This window comes from Neltuma alba, unplaced genomic scaffold (genome assembly GCF_004799145.2).
Source record: "Neltuma alba isolate B1F8T4 unplaced genomic scaffold, ASM479914v2 tig00003186_pilon, whole genome shotgun sequence".
NCBI classification, from domain to species: domain Eukaryota; kingdom Viridiplantae; phylum Streptophyta; class Magnoliopsida; order Fabales; family Fabaceae; genus Neltuma; species Neltuma alba.
In genome coordinates this window covers 80,186-100,279 of record NW_021633177.1, presented here as the reverse complement: position 1 = coordinate 100,279, position 20,094 = coordinate 80,186, and the positions used below count along the sequence as shown (strand labels likewise).

The 20,094-nt window shown below is 35.8% G+C and overlaps 3 protein-coding genes and 1 pseudogene across 5 annotated transcripts; 2 read left to right on the top strand and 2 right to left on the bottom strand.

The window, feature by feature from the left end:
* The first annotated feature begins 1,938 nt into the window (after positions 1-1,938).
* Positions 1,939-4,399, top strand: LOC114740604 (PHD finger protein MALE MEIOCYTE DEATH 1-like). The gene is made up of 3 exons (XM_028928779.1): positions 1,939-2,233; positions 2,444-2,678; positions 2,773-4,399. Exons 1-3 carry the CDS (start codon positions 1,939-1,941, stop codon positions 4,340-4,342), a joined length of 2,100 nt encoding a protein of 699 aa, XP_028784612.1. The 3' UTR covers positions 4,343-4,399.
* A 636-nt stretch (positions 4,400-5,035) lies between these two features.
* LOC114740703 (uncharacterized) lies at positions 5,036-9,078 on the bottom strand. 3 transcript variants are annotated; one of them, XR_003739708.1, is made up of 4 exons: positions 6,355-7,063; positions 5,892-6,033; positions 5,320-5,466; positions 5,036-5,202 (listed from the first exon to the last, which is right to left on the bottom strand). XR_003739708.1 is itself a non-coding variant. In XM_028928914.1 (4 exons), exons 2-4 carry the CDS (start codon positions 6,529-6,531, stop codon positions 5,053-5,055), a joined length of 474 nt encoding a protein of 157 aa, XP_028784747.1. In that variant the 5' UTR covers positions 6,532-6,624; positions 8,917-9,078; the 3' UTR covers positions 5,036-5,052. The 3 variants fall into 3 exon arrangements, 2 of the variants coding, with proteins under 2 accessions (XP_028784747.1, XP_028784746.1); XM_028928914.1 differs by lacking the exon at positions 5,892-6,033 and adding an exon at positions 8,917-9,078 and having other exon boundaries at positions 6,355-6,624; XM_028928913.1 differs by lacking the exon at positions 5,892-6,033.
* Positions 9,079-13,072: 3,994 nt separating this feature from the next.
* On the top strand, positions 13,073-13,828 carry LOC114740686 (agamous-like MADS-box protein AGL80; annotated as a pseudogene).
* Positions 13,829-15,247: 1,419 nt separating this feature from the next.
* On the bottom strand, positions 15,248-16,768 carry LOC114740685 (U-box domain-containing protein 21). The gene has a single exon (XM_028928888.1). The coding sequence runs from the start codon at positions 16,711-16,713 to the stop codon at positions 15,391-15,393; it is 1,323 nt and encodes a 440-aa protein (XP_028784721.1). The 5' UTR covers positions 16,714-16,768; the 3' UTR covers positions 15,248-15,390.
* Positions 16,769-20,094: the final 3,326 nt, after the last annotated feature.

Genomic DNA, 20,094 nt, shown 5'->3' with positions numbered 1-20,094 from the left:
AAAAGGTCAATTTATTTTTAGATTTAAGTATATATATCTATTGAAAGTTTATGAAGATTTAAGCTATTCAAAACACACAGACCGCATGCGGGAAAACCTCTTGCATATGAAAAGGGAGCATACCTAATATATGTGTTGAATTTGTCTGAAGTGCTTCTGAGCTGCAAGATTAGCAGCAGTTGGTTGGTCATATTCCTCATTGTTGAGTAAGTTCTCCCTGGAAACTGCACTAAAGAGTGATTGAGATGCAGCAGCAAAAAGTTGAGCAGTTGACTCCATCAAGAAACTCAAAATGGGGCAAGTTAAGCACACAAGTATGAAATTCATCGATAATAGCTATTTGAAGCTTTAGTTCAAGAACAAAAGTTTTTTTGTTCATTCCACCATGGAGAGTGCTGAACTTTGTAGTGGAAGGACATTTTATCGCCAAGTCTCTTAGCGTGGCCAAGAAGCCAGAACCAGAGATTCCTCGTGCTTACAGTTGAAGGATAGTTCCAATGGTGGAAGTAATAATATAAGCTATAAAATGAATCAATCTTATGCGGCAAGAAATTCCCTACTTCGATTATGTGTCAAATTTGTGTTGGAGATATTCATAGGTCAATCCTCAATGAACAAAACAAGAATTCGAATATCTTTTTAAATTTAGGAGGCTTAGTTGTGATTTTATGATTATTTTTTATTTATTAAATCCAAGATATTAATCTTATTTACAGATGAATCAGCCGCATAATAGTTCTTAAATTACCGGGCTAAGCTAGAATCAGCCGCATAATAATTCTCAAATTATAGGGCTAAGCTAAAAGATATCCCGCAATTTTCAGAAAAATTAGAAATCATTGCAGCACTTCCAATTACCTGAACACTTTGGAATTCAAAGTTCATGGTTTTTTAACTCTGATTTTGTATAACCTCAAGTACTAATTATCAATTGGGTTAATACAAATGTTGATCTTTCAAAGTTTATTTTCGTTTTGGTTTTGGTCCCTCAAGTTTTTTTTATTTAAAATATTAGTCTCTATAATCTAATAAAAACTCAGACTATTTTGCTTCTTGAGGAACCAAAACTTATAATTTGAAACTTAAAAGATTAAAATCAAAATGAAGATAAATTTAAAGGACCAAAAATTATATTAACCTTTATAAATTTAAATTCTTAATTATTTTGAAGCCAAAAAAAGTCTTAATTATTTGCACTCTAAACAATCTATCTCTTGATCGTGCAAAAGAATGGGAAAGCTGGATTATTTCATTTAACAAAAGAGAAGAAAAATTAACGGACCTCCTATTTAATTAATGGAAAGATATCGGCCGAGTCTATTTTAATGACTCGGAGAAAATGAATTATAGCAGCCGAATAACATAAAATAATTTTTTTTTTTTTTTAAAAAAAGAACGTGCTCTTATTTCAGTTCAAGGGAAGATGGTAAGAAAACTCTTCACCGTCTCAGGTCATTATTGCCATGAGGAGAAAGTGGGGAGACCGCGATAGCGATATAGAAGCGTGATCAAATTGTCCTCTTCGTATCAAAAAGGAACGTGATCAAATACGGCTGGTAGTTAGTAGTTAGTAGTTAGTACACGTGGCCCCCATTTAACATATCCACCTGTCACCCATCAAACAAGCTGCCGCTTCACGGTCACGAGTGGCGAACGACGGACATATTTCTTACCCTTGAAAGGACGATTATGCCCCCAGCATTGCCTCTTGTTTTGAATCTCCCTTCGAGCGCGCCAAGTCTGAACGACTGGTCCCTGGTCGTTTTAACTGAATCAGTTGTGACTACTGAGCTTTTTCTCTCCCTCCCTTTCTTTCTCTCCCCCTCCCTCTCTCTCTGTGTATACACGTCTACGAGATTTCTGCATGAAAAATTTTCAGAAAAGAATCAAAGAAGCGAAGTCTTGGGGTATCCTCAAGCTCAAAGCGAAGCTTTAACCATGTCTTTCTCTCTCTTTGAAGCGTGTAGGAAGAGAAAGAGATGGCCCAAGGTTTTCAGGTTTCACTCTTTCGCCGACCCTGGTTGCCCCATCAGTCCTAACGGACCTTTTAGAGATAACATTCGGCTCTTTCTTCAAGAATGTGGAGAGCTTGAAGATTTCCAGATCCAGGGCATGCCTCTGTGGACCACCTTTCTTATTCACGAGAAATCAAACAGTATGACTCCTCTTTACACTATTGAAGAGGATGTCTACCACTCTACGCACCCTTTCTGCGACCATTGCAGATGTGCGGGTTAGTCTCTGACTCTGAACCATCCATTCTTTTAGAATTTTTCCAGCTTGGGTCTGTTTAATTTGCGTTTCGTGATCTGCGTCCGTTTCATTTGCCAAGAATCTTGACTCGTTGAGGGTTTGGTGGTTTGCTCGTTAGCTTTCCTCTGTTTCTTTAGTTCTCTCTGTTTTAGATACTGATATGGGTGATTATTGAGATTATGATGGCCAGGCTGGAGCGGCCATTTTGTGTCGAAGAGAAGGTACCATTTCATAATCGCCGCCGATAATAAGCCATTGAATGAAGGTTCTCTTGATAACCAGAGTCATCTCTTGCATGGAATGATTCATTGCAATGGTTACGGCCATTTGCTCTGTGTTAATGGCATTGAAGGGGGTTCTAAATTTCTCAGTGGCAGAGAAATCATGGATCTGTGGGACAGGATCTGTACTATTCTCCGAACAAGGTATTGGAAAGACCACTAGACCTATCTTGATTCTGCATGAATTTCTCAAACATTTTGAGGGTCTAAACTTTTTGGGGTTTCTTTGAAACGGCAGGAAAATCGCAGTTGAAGATACATCAAAGAAGCGTTCAATGGATCTTCGCCTGCTTCATGGAGTTGCTTATGGCCATTCTTGGTTGGGTAGGTGGGGTTACAGATTTTCTCGTGGAAGCTTCGGTGTCACAGAGCACAATTATAATGCAGCAATCGAACTTCTAAGTTCGTTAGAACTTGATGAGATCGTTCAATATTTTGGTAATACAATGTGCCATAAAGAAATCAAACAAATAATTCGCCACTATAGAGACATGAGTGAAACCCAGTTGATTACAATCAAGGATCTTCTCAGGTTTATGCTTACCGTCAAGTCTCGAACTCCTCCTGCACCCAAGAGACTAATAGTCAATGTCACTACTCCTCCTCCTTCAACCTTCTGTCCAAAAAACTCAACGAGATTTGCAATGCCAAGCAAACAAAGCCTGTTAAAGGAAAAATCAGTGAGGTACAAAAAGTTCAGTTCAGCAGTGGCTAATATGGATAGTAGGTGGCCTGCCAGGCGACTAGAATACGCAGCCCAAGTGATAGTAGATGCATTGAAGGAAAACAAAGCAAATAGTTCGTGTTCTGGGGGGATGACTAGGCAAGATGTAAGAGATGCAGCTAGGCTCCACATTGGTGACACAGGCTTGCTGGATTATGTGCTGAAATCACTGAATAATATGATTGTTGGAAACTGCGTTGTCCGGCGAATGGTCAACCCGACAACTCGAATCCTAGAGTATAACATTCATGAGCTGGGAAATGGGTCTAAATCTCCTCAACTACATCCTGGGCTACAGGTTTTTAATTTTAAGGAGCCTCCAGCAGAATCAGAACCAGTGCCAGGAATTGATGTTTACAGTGATGTAGCTTATCTGTACAAGAATGTCCTATTGGGCTACCCAGATTCAGAACAAGCGGACTTGGCGGTTCAAACAATTCTAGACAGTAGGCATTTTGTGAAGGAATGGACACTGATCGATGAAATAGAGCAAGTTTTGACATTCATATGCCGCTTGATACCCAACTTCGTCGATGATAAACGAGAGTTGAACAAGGAAGTATCCCCAGGTGAGATAGTGATGGTTCCCCTGCACGCAACAGTCCGAGACCTGAAGCAAGCAGCTGAGATTGCTCTGAGGGATACTTACTGTATTGCAGAGAGAATCATGGTGATAGAGATCGCAGAGTTGGCGGGAATAAGTGATGAGGAAGTGCTTTTTGGAGTAGTGCAGTCTGGTGTGGATCTGTGTGTGAGGGGAATTGGTTTAGATTTGAATACTCCATTGAAGTATCAGGGAGGATCAGACAACTGGAAGGTGAGATGTGAATGTGGAGCTCAAGATGATGACGGCGAGAGAATGGTGGCATGCGACATTTGTGGGGTGTGGCAGCACACACGGTGTTGCGGGATAGATGACTCAGAGACTGTGCCACCATTGTTTGTGTGCTCTGGGTGTTGTGATTCGCTTGTACCTCCAAGGGTTGATTCAGCCTTCAGCAGCAACAATAGCATGGACTGTGCGGATGATTTTCTGATTTCCACAGAGCCTAATAGCTTTCTGGAATTTGGGTATGGGTACTGAATAAACGCAGAGACTCATTTTTTGTCATTGACGTTTCATTCGATGATTCATGTACTTTTGCAAAGTTACGTTTGGAGATATGTTCGATTCTTGCATAAAAATAGAAAAAGGAGGGGAAAAGAAAAAAAGATAAAGGAAAGAAATAGGTCTAAGACTTCAGGCGCGTAGAGGCAGCCTCTGTTTGTGTACAGTGGTCAATTTTAGCCTGTTAAATTCTACGGCTGGATGAATAATAAAGAATATCCGAGCATTATATAAATTTTCATGATAGAGGCTCCTTTTATCTGATCTTGTACTTGTGTCTTGATCTGGGATTATCAAACAATCTTGTGAAGCCTGCGAGGTCTTCGGACCACACGCTCTGGATACCGCAATAGAAAACAAATTTAAATTCGTTGATTTCTTCTCGACAGATTTTCCACTACAATTGCTGAAAGTCGAAGACTTTCAGATCATCTCAGTCTCAAACAATCACATGGTTAATTCACAAAATGTTTGTTGCAAGAACCGTCTAATCACCATGAGAAAACAGAGCTAGTTATGCAGCTATGCAGAGATCATCACCATACTCAGCACACAAATTAAGTTAAACAAGACTAAACAGATCAATTGTCCTGATGACATAAACTTGATGGTGTGTAATTACTTCCAATCCTGTCTACATTATATAACAATATATATAATCATCATCAACTTGAGGGTTGAGGCTTTTAGAAGAAGGGAGCCCTACGGGGTGTTCCCTTTCTTTTGTTTATAGGCTTCTGGGGCTCAGAGGCTTTCTCTTTCTTTCCCTTAGAAGGACGCTGGATGGTAATGAAGGGAGGGAGTGATTCATTGGGCTTCCTTAAAACAGCTTGAACCTGAAAGTTTAGATTAAGAGATAATAACAAGTATGCTAGTGATAAAGTTCAAAATAATGACCGAGGGGGTGAAGAGAAGGGGTAAATTTGCAAGTGATTGTCAAGGCCTTGTCGCACCTTGCATGAAATGGAGCAGTAACGATACAGATGAGGGTGAGTCACCCTCCTACCACAGATCTCACATAATAGTCCAGTATCTGTTGCCAAACCGCCATGTGGAAGAGGATTCAGAGCAATAACCAATCGTTTGTTGCATTTGTAGGTCTGCCATCAGGAAAAGGTATCAATATTAAAAACAGAGCAATTGAACACGTTAAGACTCACTTCTCTGTTTAAATCAGTAATTCGCCTTTGAAACATAACCAAAAGAAGCAAGGGATTAAGAGCCAGTTTGTTCAAAATTAAAAAAACAAAAGGTGATTTAGTTAAGCTTAACACTTGGGTTGTTGAAAGAACATTAAGCTAATCATAAAGATTTTGTTGGGAAAAAAAAATCTATTTTTATCCTTTTTCGATAAGCTATTTTAAATAGCTTATCAAAATAAGCCTTTTCCAACGCACCTCTCGTGTTTACATTAAGTTCTACCAACAACTTCCTCGTGCTCACAACAATTTTCTCATGTTCTGCCTGACTAAAATCACTTTTTTAAATCTTAAACAAACTGGTCCCAAGTGTGGTATAGACATACATGCCTGACACCGCTCAAGAGCTAAAAACTAGGTTGTACTTATTGCCAGAAAATAATGCAGTTCAGAGTATTGACTGATGGGATTCTCTTTTACTAATTGTCACCAACTGACCCGGTTTTTCCGCTCATATGGAAAGTAAGACTGTAAGAGAACAGCACGATGAGAAAATAATGCTGGGAAGGACCGCCAGGAAAGAATATTTACTTGAAGCTCTGTAATACTATTAGCAAAGTATCAGATCCGTATTATATTTGTTTTAAATTTACATGCCACCATCATAGTGAATGCTAATTGCTCACTACTATCTTTCACACCATCACACTAAGGTCAAATGACATGAAGAGTAAGCTTTTATTAACAAATAACAATACTCACTTGAGATAAATCAAGTCTACTACACAAGAATTGGATCAATACTTGTAAAGTTTAGCTAGAATACTCAAGGCAAGTAGGATGTATTACCTGAATCTGTGAACAGTCAATATGCTTTTCAACAGCAGCCATGGCAACAACATATTTGTAAACATGTTTATAAATGCTAAGCATTTTGTGGCATCGATGAATACCAAAAGACACACAATATTGGCAAGCAGATTTGTTGCAGGTCATACAGTATTTGTTAAGTTCATTCTTGTACATAGGATGAGCTGCACAAGAATCAAAGAAGGTTTGTTTCAGAATAGGCCCGAGCCACCTGGGCTTGTTGACTCTACGTTGGGCCACTTGTTCAACCTGCATATGGAACCATGTCAATTTACAGTGGAAGTTATAGAAAGACACTAATGTCTATCTCATCATTATTTTTCTTTTTCTTTTTTTTTGGGTTAATCCAGGTTCTTTCTATTTCCATTTTCCTCCTAGAAATCAAAGTCCTGCTCAAAGGCTGGGGTCTTGTGCTCAGAAAGTACTAAATTTACATTTCAAATCATTATGTACAACTTTACTTTGTCTCCTGTCAACATTGAGATCCCTTAGGACCAACAACTAATAAAGGCAACCTATTCTGAATTGAAGGCCTAACACAATTGATACAATCAATTTCCATCACTCGTTTCATTTATATAATTTGTTTCCCTTAATAAACCTCTGTATATATTTGCTTGTTTGAGCTATTAAAGTTGGTTCCGTTTCTGTATATGTTTGAATGTCATTAAATGCCAAAGCCACCGGATACTATCTGCAGGGGAGAACAAGTAATTAGATAAGCTGGAACATTCATAAAGCAGTTTGGGAAATTAGTTAGTTCAATCTCGTGTTCCAGCTCCAGGATTTAAACAAAATCAGAGTGAGAAGATATGCATGCCGCTCTAAAGAGCAATATGATGAGATGTTTAACATATGGTAAGTCCATAGGATTATTTGTTACAGTATGATGTCAATAATCATGATAAAATAAACATTATACAAGGAAATCAATAGAGATGAGAGAAAGAGCATAGAGATCATTGGAAGTTGAAAATCAAATTCAACATCACATATGGCCAAGAAGTATTTAATTGAAAGCGACTAATTTCAATAATTCTTTTTTTCGTCACTCGAGAAAGTTCGTTGAAACGCGACAAATCAGCAGTAGAGAAAAAAATGGTTGTATTTAACGGATTTAACCAATTTCGAAACAACAAAAGGACTAAAGACTTTTTCGATAGTAGGAAATATTTACGTGTGGAACAAACGTATGAATTTTCTATCTGCTTCTGAAAAGTCATACAGTTTTGTTGCATCCAACATCATTTTTACTTCCCTTCCTTTTTCAGATGAATCTCGATTTTATAGGATAGACAACTAAGAATCAGATTCTGGTAGACTATTAATCAATTTGGCAGCATGTTAAAGAAAAATTTTGACATTATTTTACTTCAATGATGATTTTCCAAGCCCAGAAAGAGTTTTTCCTCCATAAGTTTTTAATGAGAAGAAACAACTTTGTAACAACCCATTTACCTGGAGGGTTAAGGGATCTAATCCCACTCAAATAAAGAATCTATTCTTCTAACCCTCTATATAGAAAATTGGGAAAAGGAAAATGTTGAAGATTATAACTAAAAGATGCAGAAGGTAAAGACATATTTGCTTTATACTGCTTAAATTGACACCAGGAACACAGAGGCAACCAATCACTTTACCTTGTCCTCCTTTTTAGAGGAAGAAGCACTCATCTTTTTCATCTTGCAATTTCAAATGGAAAATTAATTTACAATCTTAAAGACAAAGGACACTTGAGGAGAACTCCAGATCCAATTTGACGAATTTGATTATCCAAGAAAGGGCATAGAAGAGAAGGAAAAGAGAGGCAATCCTAGAAAGTAATTTGAGATACAATTCTTGCTTTCCTATAGCCAGTTCATTTTGTAACTGAGGAATGACTGACTGAGGTGTCCGGTGAATAGAGGCTCTATTGATGAAATCAAGGCGCCTAAGCTAATCCACTTTTCACATTTTCCAGTAAATATGCAGGACAGGTGTTCACAGATCAATGAGACTAATCTGCTTCATTGCTCAAAAGGAATTTGTCGCTAGCAGAATTCAGTTTCATCTTTAGACCAAAAATATTACCCTTCCTTGGAGAGATTGTATAAACTACGGAGTGTGCCATTCTATGAATTATATATTTTTATAAATCAGAGAATACAAGAGTGAAACTTCATCATTCATGAGCCATAAATGAAAATTGGCAAAAAGCATCTTGTGATTTATATTGATTTTATCAGCAAAGTTAGACCATGGCAGAAAAGGCCAACGCATTGAGTTCATTTTTTATTCAAAGTAACCTGAATTTCGGGATTATTCAGACGAATATCAATGAGAGACGTTAGTGAACATTAAGGCGTTTGCACGAGAAACATTTCGTTTGAAAGGAGAATACCAAATCCCAACAAATGCTAACTATTATACCATCAATTACAATCCTGGAGTCTTGTTACCCATCATCAACATTTCATACATTATTATCATTCATGACTTTGCTATGAGCAATTAAGCAAATATGTCAGCTCTATGAGTTCACACTACCTGGCATTTACTCACCCAGGCTCAAACGTAGGTGTGCCTTGGCAAAACGCCATTTTGGCCTTTATCACTTTTATTGGTACCAGTTGCGTCAATGGCGGAAACAGAAGCCTCCATTGTTGTCTGCTAAGAGGAAGAAGGAGAGGAGCAATGCACAAAGGCATTAGGGGCGAAATTTGACGAATTAAAGAAAGACGATATGCTCAGTCAAAGGTAGAATGGGTGAAGATGAAGGGCAAAGAATGGAGCTTTAGCAAGCTCGGTAGGTGTAGGTGTAGCTACTCACTAATGCTCTGCAGAAGAAGAAGGCGGGAGGGAAACTTTTCAGGAGGAGGAGGAAGAAGGAGAGCAGAGAGAGAAGAGAGGACGACAGATGATGGAGGGTTTTCTGCGGATGAGTCCAAAGTTGACGTAATTCATGTTTATTTCTCTGAAATAAAATACTCAAACTTCAGAAAATATATGCTAGGTATATTTAAAATGTATAAGATAAACAACTAAAATAAAATATTTACATTGAAATTATTTTTTATGAAATTTTTTATATATCCAATTAATATGGATAGTTTAAAAAAAATTATAAATTTAAAAAGTAAAATATATTAAAATTTTGGAGGTAGTACTTTCTTTTTAAAAAAATTATAATTTAAAAATTTTGAGCAAATTTCTTAAAAATTAAAAATTATTTGATAATAATAGTTCAATTTTGAAAATTTTTATAATTTATTTTTTTAATTATGAAAGTTTTAATTCCAATATTCAATAGTTTGTGAATTTTTTAAATAAAATACATAGGAATATGTCTATCTTGGGCCTCTTGGTCCCCAAGTGCCGGCCCATTCGAGCCCATAATAAATGAAGATTTCTATGCTTGTTCTCAATTTCTCATTAATTTGTAACAAGAAAAATTTCTCATTAATTTAACAAATGCAACTAAAAGGTTTATGTCTACCAAAAGAGCTGGTTCCTCATGAATTAAGATTTAAATTTTTATTAGAAGAAGTATACACATTCAGTGTCTAATAATATTAATGCACGTGCTTAGCCCAAAAAAAATAATACAGTGCTCTAAAGCCTGCCCCTCTTCTGCCCCTCTTTGTTTTTGGGCCAAAACTCAAAACTTTGTCTAACTCAACTCGATGTTACTCCCTCCGTTTCTTATTATAAGACATTTGATATTTATGACATATTTCCATATATAAGAGATACTTAAAAGTTGTTTCTATTTTTTTGTATTGATTTTCTATTTTACCTATATTTATTTTGTCTCCAACTTACTCACTCTCTCCCTCCCACTCTTTTTTCTTTTAATAATTTAATTGTTTCCTCTCATACTCTCTCTCCTTATTAATGGGGGCATTATTAGAAAAAAAATATTATATTTTTTACACATTAATTGTCCTCAACTAATTTTAACTATTTTTTTTCAACGTAATTGGTTATTTGTCTCTTATAATAAGGAACGGAGGGAGTATTAATTAAAACTCTTGATGGAAAACAATAATTAATTAAAATTCAATGCAGCTTTCAAAAACCAATAAATATATCTTAAGAATAACTGCATAAAAATTAACAAAAAAATCATCAGTACAATCTTTTTACTTATTTATTCTTTCAATTCAATGTCTTTTATTATTATTTTAAATTCGATGGGTCTAGGACCTACAATTTAACTAATTTCAGATTTTACGCTCTTTTTTTAACTGCAAACTGGATACTGTATAAACATAGTAAAAATTACAACAGAGGGTCAAAACCAGAATAAAAAAGAAAGCAAAAAAGAAGGCCTATCTAAGCTCTCTCATTAGCGACCGCCTATTGTATAAAAGATGGTGAATCAAAGATACAAAGTTCCCCTATAATATGTGAGCTGCCCTAGTTAAATGGTCAGCAACAGAGTTGTTTTCCCTTTTAATATACTCCATCCGTTTCTTATTATAAGAAACGAATAACCGAATTACATTGATCGAAAAAAAAGTTAAAATTAGTTGAGAACAATTAATATGTAAAAAGTATAATTTTTTTCCAAAATGCCCTCATTAATAAGGAGAGAGAGCATGAGAGAGAACAATGGCAAATTATTAAAAGAAAGAGAAGTGGGAAGGAAAAGTGTGTGAGTTGGAGACAATAAATATGGGTAAAATAGAAAATCAACACAAAAATAGAGACAACTTTTAAGTGTCTCTTGTATATAGAAACATACCATAAGCATCAAATGTCTCTATAATAAAGAACGGAGGGAGTAGTGAAATCAACTTGCCAATCCTTAAGAATTAACATTCTAGCATCGTCAATTGTATCCTTAAAAAGATGGTCACAACTGCAACTATAAATTACAAACTAATGGCTGTTACACGGTCTGTGAACACTACTACCTTCTTAAAGCCTCTCACACAGCAGATATGTATGCCATTGATGATTTCCAAAATCTTTGGTGGGACTAAAGATTTTACGCCCTTTAAAAAGCTTCGATTATTTTGTTCAAAATTCCAATAATGTATTATATAATTTTTTTTTACAAAAATACAAACATTTTATTGTATGTATGTGATGCAAAATCTAATGATATATACAACTTTAAAAAATATCTCCTTATTTTGTTGTTCCATAAATCAAATAATAACCAATTATGTTAGTATTTTCGTGAATAGTTTATTTTTTAACAATTACTACTGTTTTTATATCATAAAAAATAATTATAGTTTTAGTTTACTCGTAAATGAAAATATCTGCCGTTACTGAATGATGGCATCATGTTAATCCTTACAAAAAAATCTTACTAATTAATTACATTTCCTTCTTTTACATATTTTGCAATATTCGTTAGTAAGGATTTCCCATTTAATAAGATTCTCATATTTATTGACCAAAATAAATTATGCGCTCGTATTCACGATTTACATGTTCCTGATTTGACTGCATATATATACGCTATCGACCATTATTAACACTGCAAAGTGCAAAAAGATGAGTATGACATTCTAATCCACTGTGTGTATAATATTCTTACATATTTTGAATTGATTGCAAAAGACTCTTTCATACATTTGGATAGCCATTATTTCTTTGGTTAAATGAATATTAGTGATAATTATTTCTAACTTTGAGGCTTAGTTAACTATGGATATCCTCTTCATAATCAAAATATCGATTGAGTGAAAAGGACCTAAGTAACATAGGAGTTTGAATATCGGCTGATTAAAAAAAAAAATATTGGCAAAGCAACTCCTAATTGAATTGACTGGATATAATAATACTCGAATCTGAACTATTGAATAACTGTTTATATATATCGACTTAAAATACTTTTTATGTTTTATAAAATAAAACTGGTCTCATATTTATAAGGTATTATCTTCGGTACTTAATATAAGAACTTGTTGACTAATTTGAGTAGGTTAAAAAAAATTAGTTGGTTTAGTTATTCGTAATAAATGAATGTTATCTTTTCTAAAATATCCTCGCTAATCAAGTGTATTGGTTAGAACTACCGTTATTACAAGAACCACCTTGAAAAAAATAAATATGAGAAACAAAATGGATTATGATCAAAATAAAAATCAAACAAATTCTTATATTAAGTACAGGAGGTAGTACAATATAAAATCACCTTCTCATGGCTAATTCCAAGAAAAACACTAAAATACTTTAAAATGTGCCTATAATACAAGCTTACGATAAGATTTACAGGTTGTCGGGGAATTATCGATGTACAGTTGTCGTGTCAAAACTATCTTTACACACACAATTACATATCCATCTAGTGATTTTTGTGAATGAAACCTGCCACCATTCTCATTAACTCATCATTCATGTTGCATATCTCCCATATCAAATTCCCAGATTCTCGATATTCTCCATCCATTTTCCTACACATGTTAACATGCATGCTTCATTTATAGTCCCTTTTTTTAAAAAAGAAATTTACACGTATTTTCAAAAATTGTAACGTGTAGGACTTAATCATGTCGCATATGGGTTACAATGTACAAAGTATCTAAAATAGTAATTACTGCCTAATTAATACAATGAATGAATTACTAAAATATTATTTTCCACCCCACCAAGTTGGACTATAAATACCATACACTGTTTGGGGTAAGAATTGCACACAACAGAAACTTTTTTCTGTTTCCATATTTCTCTTCATTAGCTTTTCTAGTCACACACTGCCATGACTAGAAAGAAGGTGAAGCTCGCGTTCATAGCGAACGATTCTGCTAGAAAAGCCACATACAAGAAAAGAAAGAAGGGTCTGATCAAGAAGATCGACGAACTCACCACTCTCTGCGGAATCGAGGCCTGTGCGATAGTCTACAGTCCGTACGATTCTCAGCCGGAGTTTGGCCGTCGCCGTTTGGGGTCCAGCGCGTGCTTTCTAAGTTCAGGAGGATGCCGGAGCTGGAGCAGAGCAAGAAGATGGTGAACCAGGAAGGGTTTCTGAAGCAGAGGATTCTGAAGGCGAAGGAGCAGTTGAAGAAGCAGAGGAAGGACAACAGGGAGAAGGAGATGACTCAGATCATGTATCAGTATCTCAGTGCAGGGAAAGTTCTGCATAATATGACGATGATCGATCTCAACGATTTGGCGTGGCTGGTCGAGCAGAATCTGAAGGACGTGAATCGGAGAATGGAGACGCTGGACAAGAGGGCTCAGAGTCAGAGGGCGACCGACGTGGCGGCCATTGCGGCTGCTGATGCGGCAGCGAGGAGCCGAGATAAGGCGAAGGTGGAGCAGGTGGATGGGATGGAGGTGGCCGGCGGAGACGCCATGCCGAAGCAGCAGTGGTATATGGACATGATGAATGGTGGTGCCGATGAAACGCTGCCGTTTGGGGACGTGGGTCAGTCCAATGCGTTTTGGCACAATCACTATTTCCCTTGAAGGAAGACGAGCTTGGGATCTGTGCCCATTGGGGTTTGTTTTGCTTGGGTTTGTTTGTCGTTTTCTGTTTTGATGTTGTCGTTTTGTCATTATTTTTCAAAATTTTTTTGTTACTCTTTAATTTTCATTTTAAATTCGTGAGTACTGTAATCACTGTGAAATGTTTCAACGTATTGTCATATAATGTCTATATACTGCTTTATATATATTTTTTCAATTTCAATAAAATACATGTTCGGTGTTTCCTCAATCTGAGTTGTTTCCACCTCAAAATGTACTGGTTGTGTGGAACTAAAGACTTGAGATATGGAATATTGAGTCAACGTGTTATGGTATTATTTCTGTTTACTTTTTCAATATCTGTTCAGACTCTTCAGAGATTGTTTCAGCAGTTAGAATTTTTTCCTTCTCATTCATTGGCTGCTCATTACGACTTATACGGAATTAATAATGAGAATTAGGATTATGAGCATAATTAATTTTTTAAAATTGTATATATGCAACTAATAGGTTGCTGGAAAACCTGAAAACTTTTTCACAATGTTAAAATTTTAATAAGCCCGATATTAATTCATTTTATGAATATGATGAGTACGAGGGGGACTATTTATGTGTTACTTCGACCGGCAACTTGTTATTCTATTTCAAAAACTGTTTGAATTTAATTTAATAATTTAGATTTTGTGATTTCATAAGATCTGGTTAACGTTTTAAACTAACAATTTTAATAAAATTACTATTATTCTGCATTTTAATAAAATTGCTTTGTCGTGTGCATCTGTTCCCTGAGGCAATCCGAGCGTGAAATCTGATATCATTAACTACTCTCAAGAGTTACCTCTGTTTATAACTCTTAACGATGAAGCATCTTCATCATTTGAGTCAGAAACGTTAGTTTTAATTTGACATGACAATCCATAATTTCAACGACTATTTTCCTACACTGATTTAAGACTATTGTGATTTATGAAGCCACCAAAGTGGACTGGCTCGATCGAATGATAAGAGAAATTGACATAAATTCTTGCAATCATTTATCATGTGGAGGGGCAGTTAGAATATTTTGTGGGAAACAGCTAATAACAAAAACTTATGTGTCTCTCCTCAACCTTATCTCTAAGACTCTTTAGTCAAAGTTTCAAATATAGCTTAAGCATATCACTAAAAACACCCTCGAAAGTCGAAATAGGTCTTTGTCGAGATCATAACGTTGAGAAACTAATTAAAGAAAGAAATTATTAATTAAAACACTTAAACACCGAACGTTGTTCCAAATTCTGAAGGCAAGGGTGTGGATAATAAATCATCGTTGTTATCAAGATTACCAAACGACGACAATGAATTTGATTATGATCATTCAATTCAAATCTGATCTTTCTATTTAGCATATGGAAATTAATTAAAAACACGATGAAGCGTTAAAAAGGAAGCAAAATTGTAGCACCAGATCATGTATATCTCAAAATTCCCAAACTTCCAAAATTGAATTCCAAAACTTTAATGGAATGATTCTTTGAATATCTATGTGTGTCGCAAATTTGTACAGTGTTTCTCTGATGAATCTATACAGAAAACTAAACAAAGCTAAGTGAGGATGAATGGGGTAGATCAAAAGGGCTTCTTAAGGTGCTTCAAATCCAATGACGAATCAACACACTCCACTGTGTTCTTGTAAGCATTCAGCAACTTCAACAAATCAGTGGCTTTTCCCTTCGTCCTCTCTTCGCACCCAACCTGCAACAAAACCAGAACCTTCTGAAACGCACCCGCTTGAAGTGCCTCCTTCACCGTATCTTCATCCATCTTGTCACAAAGTTTCCAAAGAATTGACACTCCAAAATCAGAAGCCAACCCTGAAACCCTCAATATCTTCTTCACTACAAGAGGCAAAGTTAACATATTGGCCTTTGCCACTTCCTTCCCTTCGTCGTAATCACATATACAATCCAAAACTCCCAAAGCCTTTTCACATATCCCTCTACCTCCGTCCACAAGTGCTTCGAGCAACAACGTAACTAGGCCTAGTTCCGCACATCTTTTGATGATTCTCTCTTTCTCATTTGATGAGGAAACGATCTGGAAAATTGCTTTCAGGCTTGCTTTTGTTGCAGGAGGACCTACGGGCTCCTTGATCATCTTGACTAAGGCTTCGATCGCACCTTCAGTTTTTGCCAATGGCTCTATAGGTACTTGCTTCAGAACTAAAGCTGCGTTTTGCCTTGACGAGAGGTCTTTGCTGTTAAGGAACCAAACCATGCAACGTAAAGACGCTTCAGAACTCAGCAATGACTGAGTTTGAATTTGAGCATAACCCTCTTGCCCCTTTGGAAGAACCCATGTTAAGATCCCCAGAATATCCTTTAAAAGGCCTACGTTTTTCTCAATCGAAGCGTTTGAAAAAGAACTGAAGGCGTTGGCTAATGCAGTGGCAGCCCCGTTTTGAACGATACACTTCTTGTTCCTCTCGCTTTCTCGGCCCCAGATCTTTATCTTATCCACCAACTGCTGGCACTTGCTGTCGTCTCCGCGTTGAGTTGCCGACATTATTTTGGTACAGATCTCGGAAACCTCGTACTGCGTGACCGGGATTCTCGGCGTGGGGATTCTCTCGATACCGTGGGAACGATGCTCGACGCACCAGTCTTGGATCATCCTACGTATGGCGTGGTTAGGAATCATGTCGAAGCTAATCAAAGGCTGATTGGTGACGGGGCACGTCCGGTTTCCAGACTCGACCCACTTCTCGATGCTGTCCCTGTCGTAGGTGATTCCGGTGGATAAGGTCACCGGATCTCTCATCAAGTCCAGGGTAATCGGACACCGGAAGTGGGTGGGAACAACAACCTCGACATCGACGTCCAAGTCTCCGGCGGCGGCGTTTCCTTTGCGGGCACGGCGAAAAACTCGTTTTCTGGACCACGACAAAACCATTTTTATAGCGTATTTATCTTCGAGTAGAAGCAGAAGAAATCTGTTTGTTTTTGGTTTGGGAGATTAGATAGGTAGAAAGATGTGAGGGAAACCCACTTGCTGTGGTTTTATATATAGAAGAAGAGAGTAAGAGGAAGGGGCGGGGAAGATGATGGTCAAAGCGAGCGGGAGGGAGAAGGTTGAATAGGGGAAGGTTGACCGTTGAAAAGTGCAAGATGTGGAGGGAGAGGTTGGACATAATTGACACACGAGGTTTGTGGACGAAGAAAAGGAGATTACTACTATAGTACTGCTTATTACTATGATTTAGGGATGTGATTGGGAAAAACTGACTAGTTTGACGGCTGGATGATTTTGTTGAACATGAAGGGCGTGCTGCTTACTTGGACTGACTCGGCTGGTCGGTGTGCTGACCCGCTTCCGATTTTGGACCTACTTGGGCCTCGTTTGGTTTCGGCAGGTACACTTACTAAACTAAACCCCCTCTCGAATATTCCGTGGATTCTCCGTTAACGTCGTTGTCTTCGCCCCTAAAAGACAGATCCCAGTAAAACATGGTATGCTACTCTCTTATTTATATTTTGAGAATATTTATTTGAATAAAATTCTACTTTTTATAAAGAGTAATATTGTTTGTTGGAGTTATGGAGCGGGCACAAAAAATGGAGTTATGGCAGAACATTTTATATATTATTCTTTGGGATGTTTGTAAACGTACTTTAAAAAAATATTTTCACACAAGTCAAAATTAAACTCTTTTCACATACTTATTTTGAATTTCATAAAATAATTTTTAAAAAACTAATTGAAACCTCACACGATCATGTTTAATGTTTTTTGTTAGCCTTTCATCACTTTCATTCTCAATAGAGGAGCTAGTATCTTGCAGTACAACAATTCATATTTAAATTTTCTTCTTATTTTTTTGTGTTTTCTTTTTAGTTTTCATCTAAATCAAACCAGGTTTTGAATTCTTACTGAGGATACTCATATTTGGTGCATAACAATACTATAAATAAGATTGTCTTGAATAGAATATGCTAGGTCAATAACAAGACGTTCCAATGGCACCGCTAACCGCTATGTTTAGATGAATCACAGTGTATTTATATGCAACTTTAATTAAACTTATTTTCATTTCGGTGCACTCTCCTATATTTTACTCCTGTCCTTATTATAAACTTTGACTTTTTATTTGGTCTAATTATAAGACCCAATCCATTTTGTCTCATTTATGCAAGATAATCCTTCTAATAATGATAGTTTTAACCAATACTTATTAGTAAGGCTATTTTAGGAATAACAACACTTATTTATTATAAATAACCAACTTAACTTACTTCCTTAATCTCCTCAAATAATCATTGGGTCTAATTAGGACCGGTATATGAATATGCTCCAATACCATAAAATTTATTATGACCTTCTAATTAATAAAACTTTCTGTTAACTAAAATATAAAAGGATATGTTAATTATAGAAGTATATTAATGAAAATAATGAAATGGTTATTCTATAGGCAGTCTCTACATAATTTTTTTTTAACCGCCAGTCTGTACAGAATTGATTTTTAAAATAATGTGGTTGAAGAAATATTTCGGTGAACAACAGATAAGTCACCATCTAACACCTCAATTCCAACGAGACTTATCCATATTTATTTATTTAATTTGCAGTTCATCAACCCCGTTCCCGATTGAAATTAAATATGGTCTTCGACCACCACTACTATTAGATTTAACACTATTCAACTTCAGCACACATGATCTTTGAATATTCGACTTGGCCAGCTACTTTAGTATTATAATAATTATTTCACATTTTTCTACACACTACTTGACCATAACTTAAATGATGGGCTTAAAAATCGTCCCTACATCTTTTAATATTACTATACGACACATTATTTTTTTTTTTTGTAATTATGGGATAAAATACCATGAAACCCATGCTCTTATGCGTTTTCGACCTGGATAACTTTTATTTAATATTGAAATATGTATATTACTACAAAATACAACATGAACCATCTGAGACATAGGGAATATTATTTTATTTACTCACTGCGAACTGGTAACCAAAAAGGAAAAAAAAAAAAAGTTGAGAGCACTTCTACCCAATTGGGCCTCCTTTGCCTGCTTTGCCTTATATGTTACTTGTTAGAATTAAGGAAAAACTCACTAACAAGTCAAGAAAGTGGGGAAATTTTTTTTTTATATATATATAATAAATCAAGTAACAACAATTCCACCGTTTTCGTGGGGAAAAATTGGTCTTCCTTTGACTTTGCGAGGCAAAACGACGATTGAACTGTGGTTAGTAGTGCAAACTACTTGCCGTTTACGTTTGTTCAGCAATATCTTGGGTTGAGCCTAGTAATATTCATCAACATACCAAAAGCATCTTATCAAAAGAAGAAATTAGTTTCTTAAGAAATATACCTGCGCTTACAAAATAAATAAAAACACCTCTGTGAGAAAGTTTGGATAGGAGAAGAGAGGGTGGTTGGACTTTGATTTCTATCGTTTTTCTGTTACTCCAAAATATTATCCTCGATCCTAAACATAAAGCTAGTTAGAGATTCAATTTGGTTGTAAACATAAAATTTTAATTTATCTTGTCTCTTATATTTTTTAGTTTTTCTTAAAGTAGTCCCTATAATAATTACACATATTAAAAGATTTTCATTCTAATACATATAATTAATAAGAATATTTTAAAAAAGATAATATTTATTTATTATAAAGAATTATTTTAACTAATTTTTTTAACTGATTTAGTTATTTTAATTCTTATATCAAGGAGTAAAAGTCGTATACGAGAAGTGAATCGTGGCCACACTATCAAAGGTGAATTCGAAAATCCAAAAGCATAAGTGAGATCCGAGAACATGGTGACGAAGATGCAAAATGACGAGCAATGACGGTTACATGCACACGGCATGGCGGACGCCCAATATTCCTTTTTTTTTTTTCTTATTTATTTATTTATTTATTTTCTTTGTATTGAGTGTTGGGTATCTCAGGCCTATCTGGGATTAATTTGAGAAGTAACTAGGGATCCAGACTAATTTGAATTAAGGATGGCAAAAAATAAAAAAAAAGACTAGTTTGAATTAAGTTAAAGAAGAAATAAAAGGAGGACAAAACTCTACAACAAAATATTTAAAGTGTTTTGAAACTGAATTTGAGACTTTTAATTAATTTGATACAACTGCTAATTAAAACAAGTGCTTAGAGGCTACTAATAAGTTGTTGATTCAGCTGGTAAGCAGTGTCACTTGCAAGAATAATAACACAAGTTCAAATTTTAGAAAACGTATTTGTTGAAAAAGTTTTAACTTTAACGCTTTTATTCCAATACAAATTAGTTTTAAGCCCA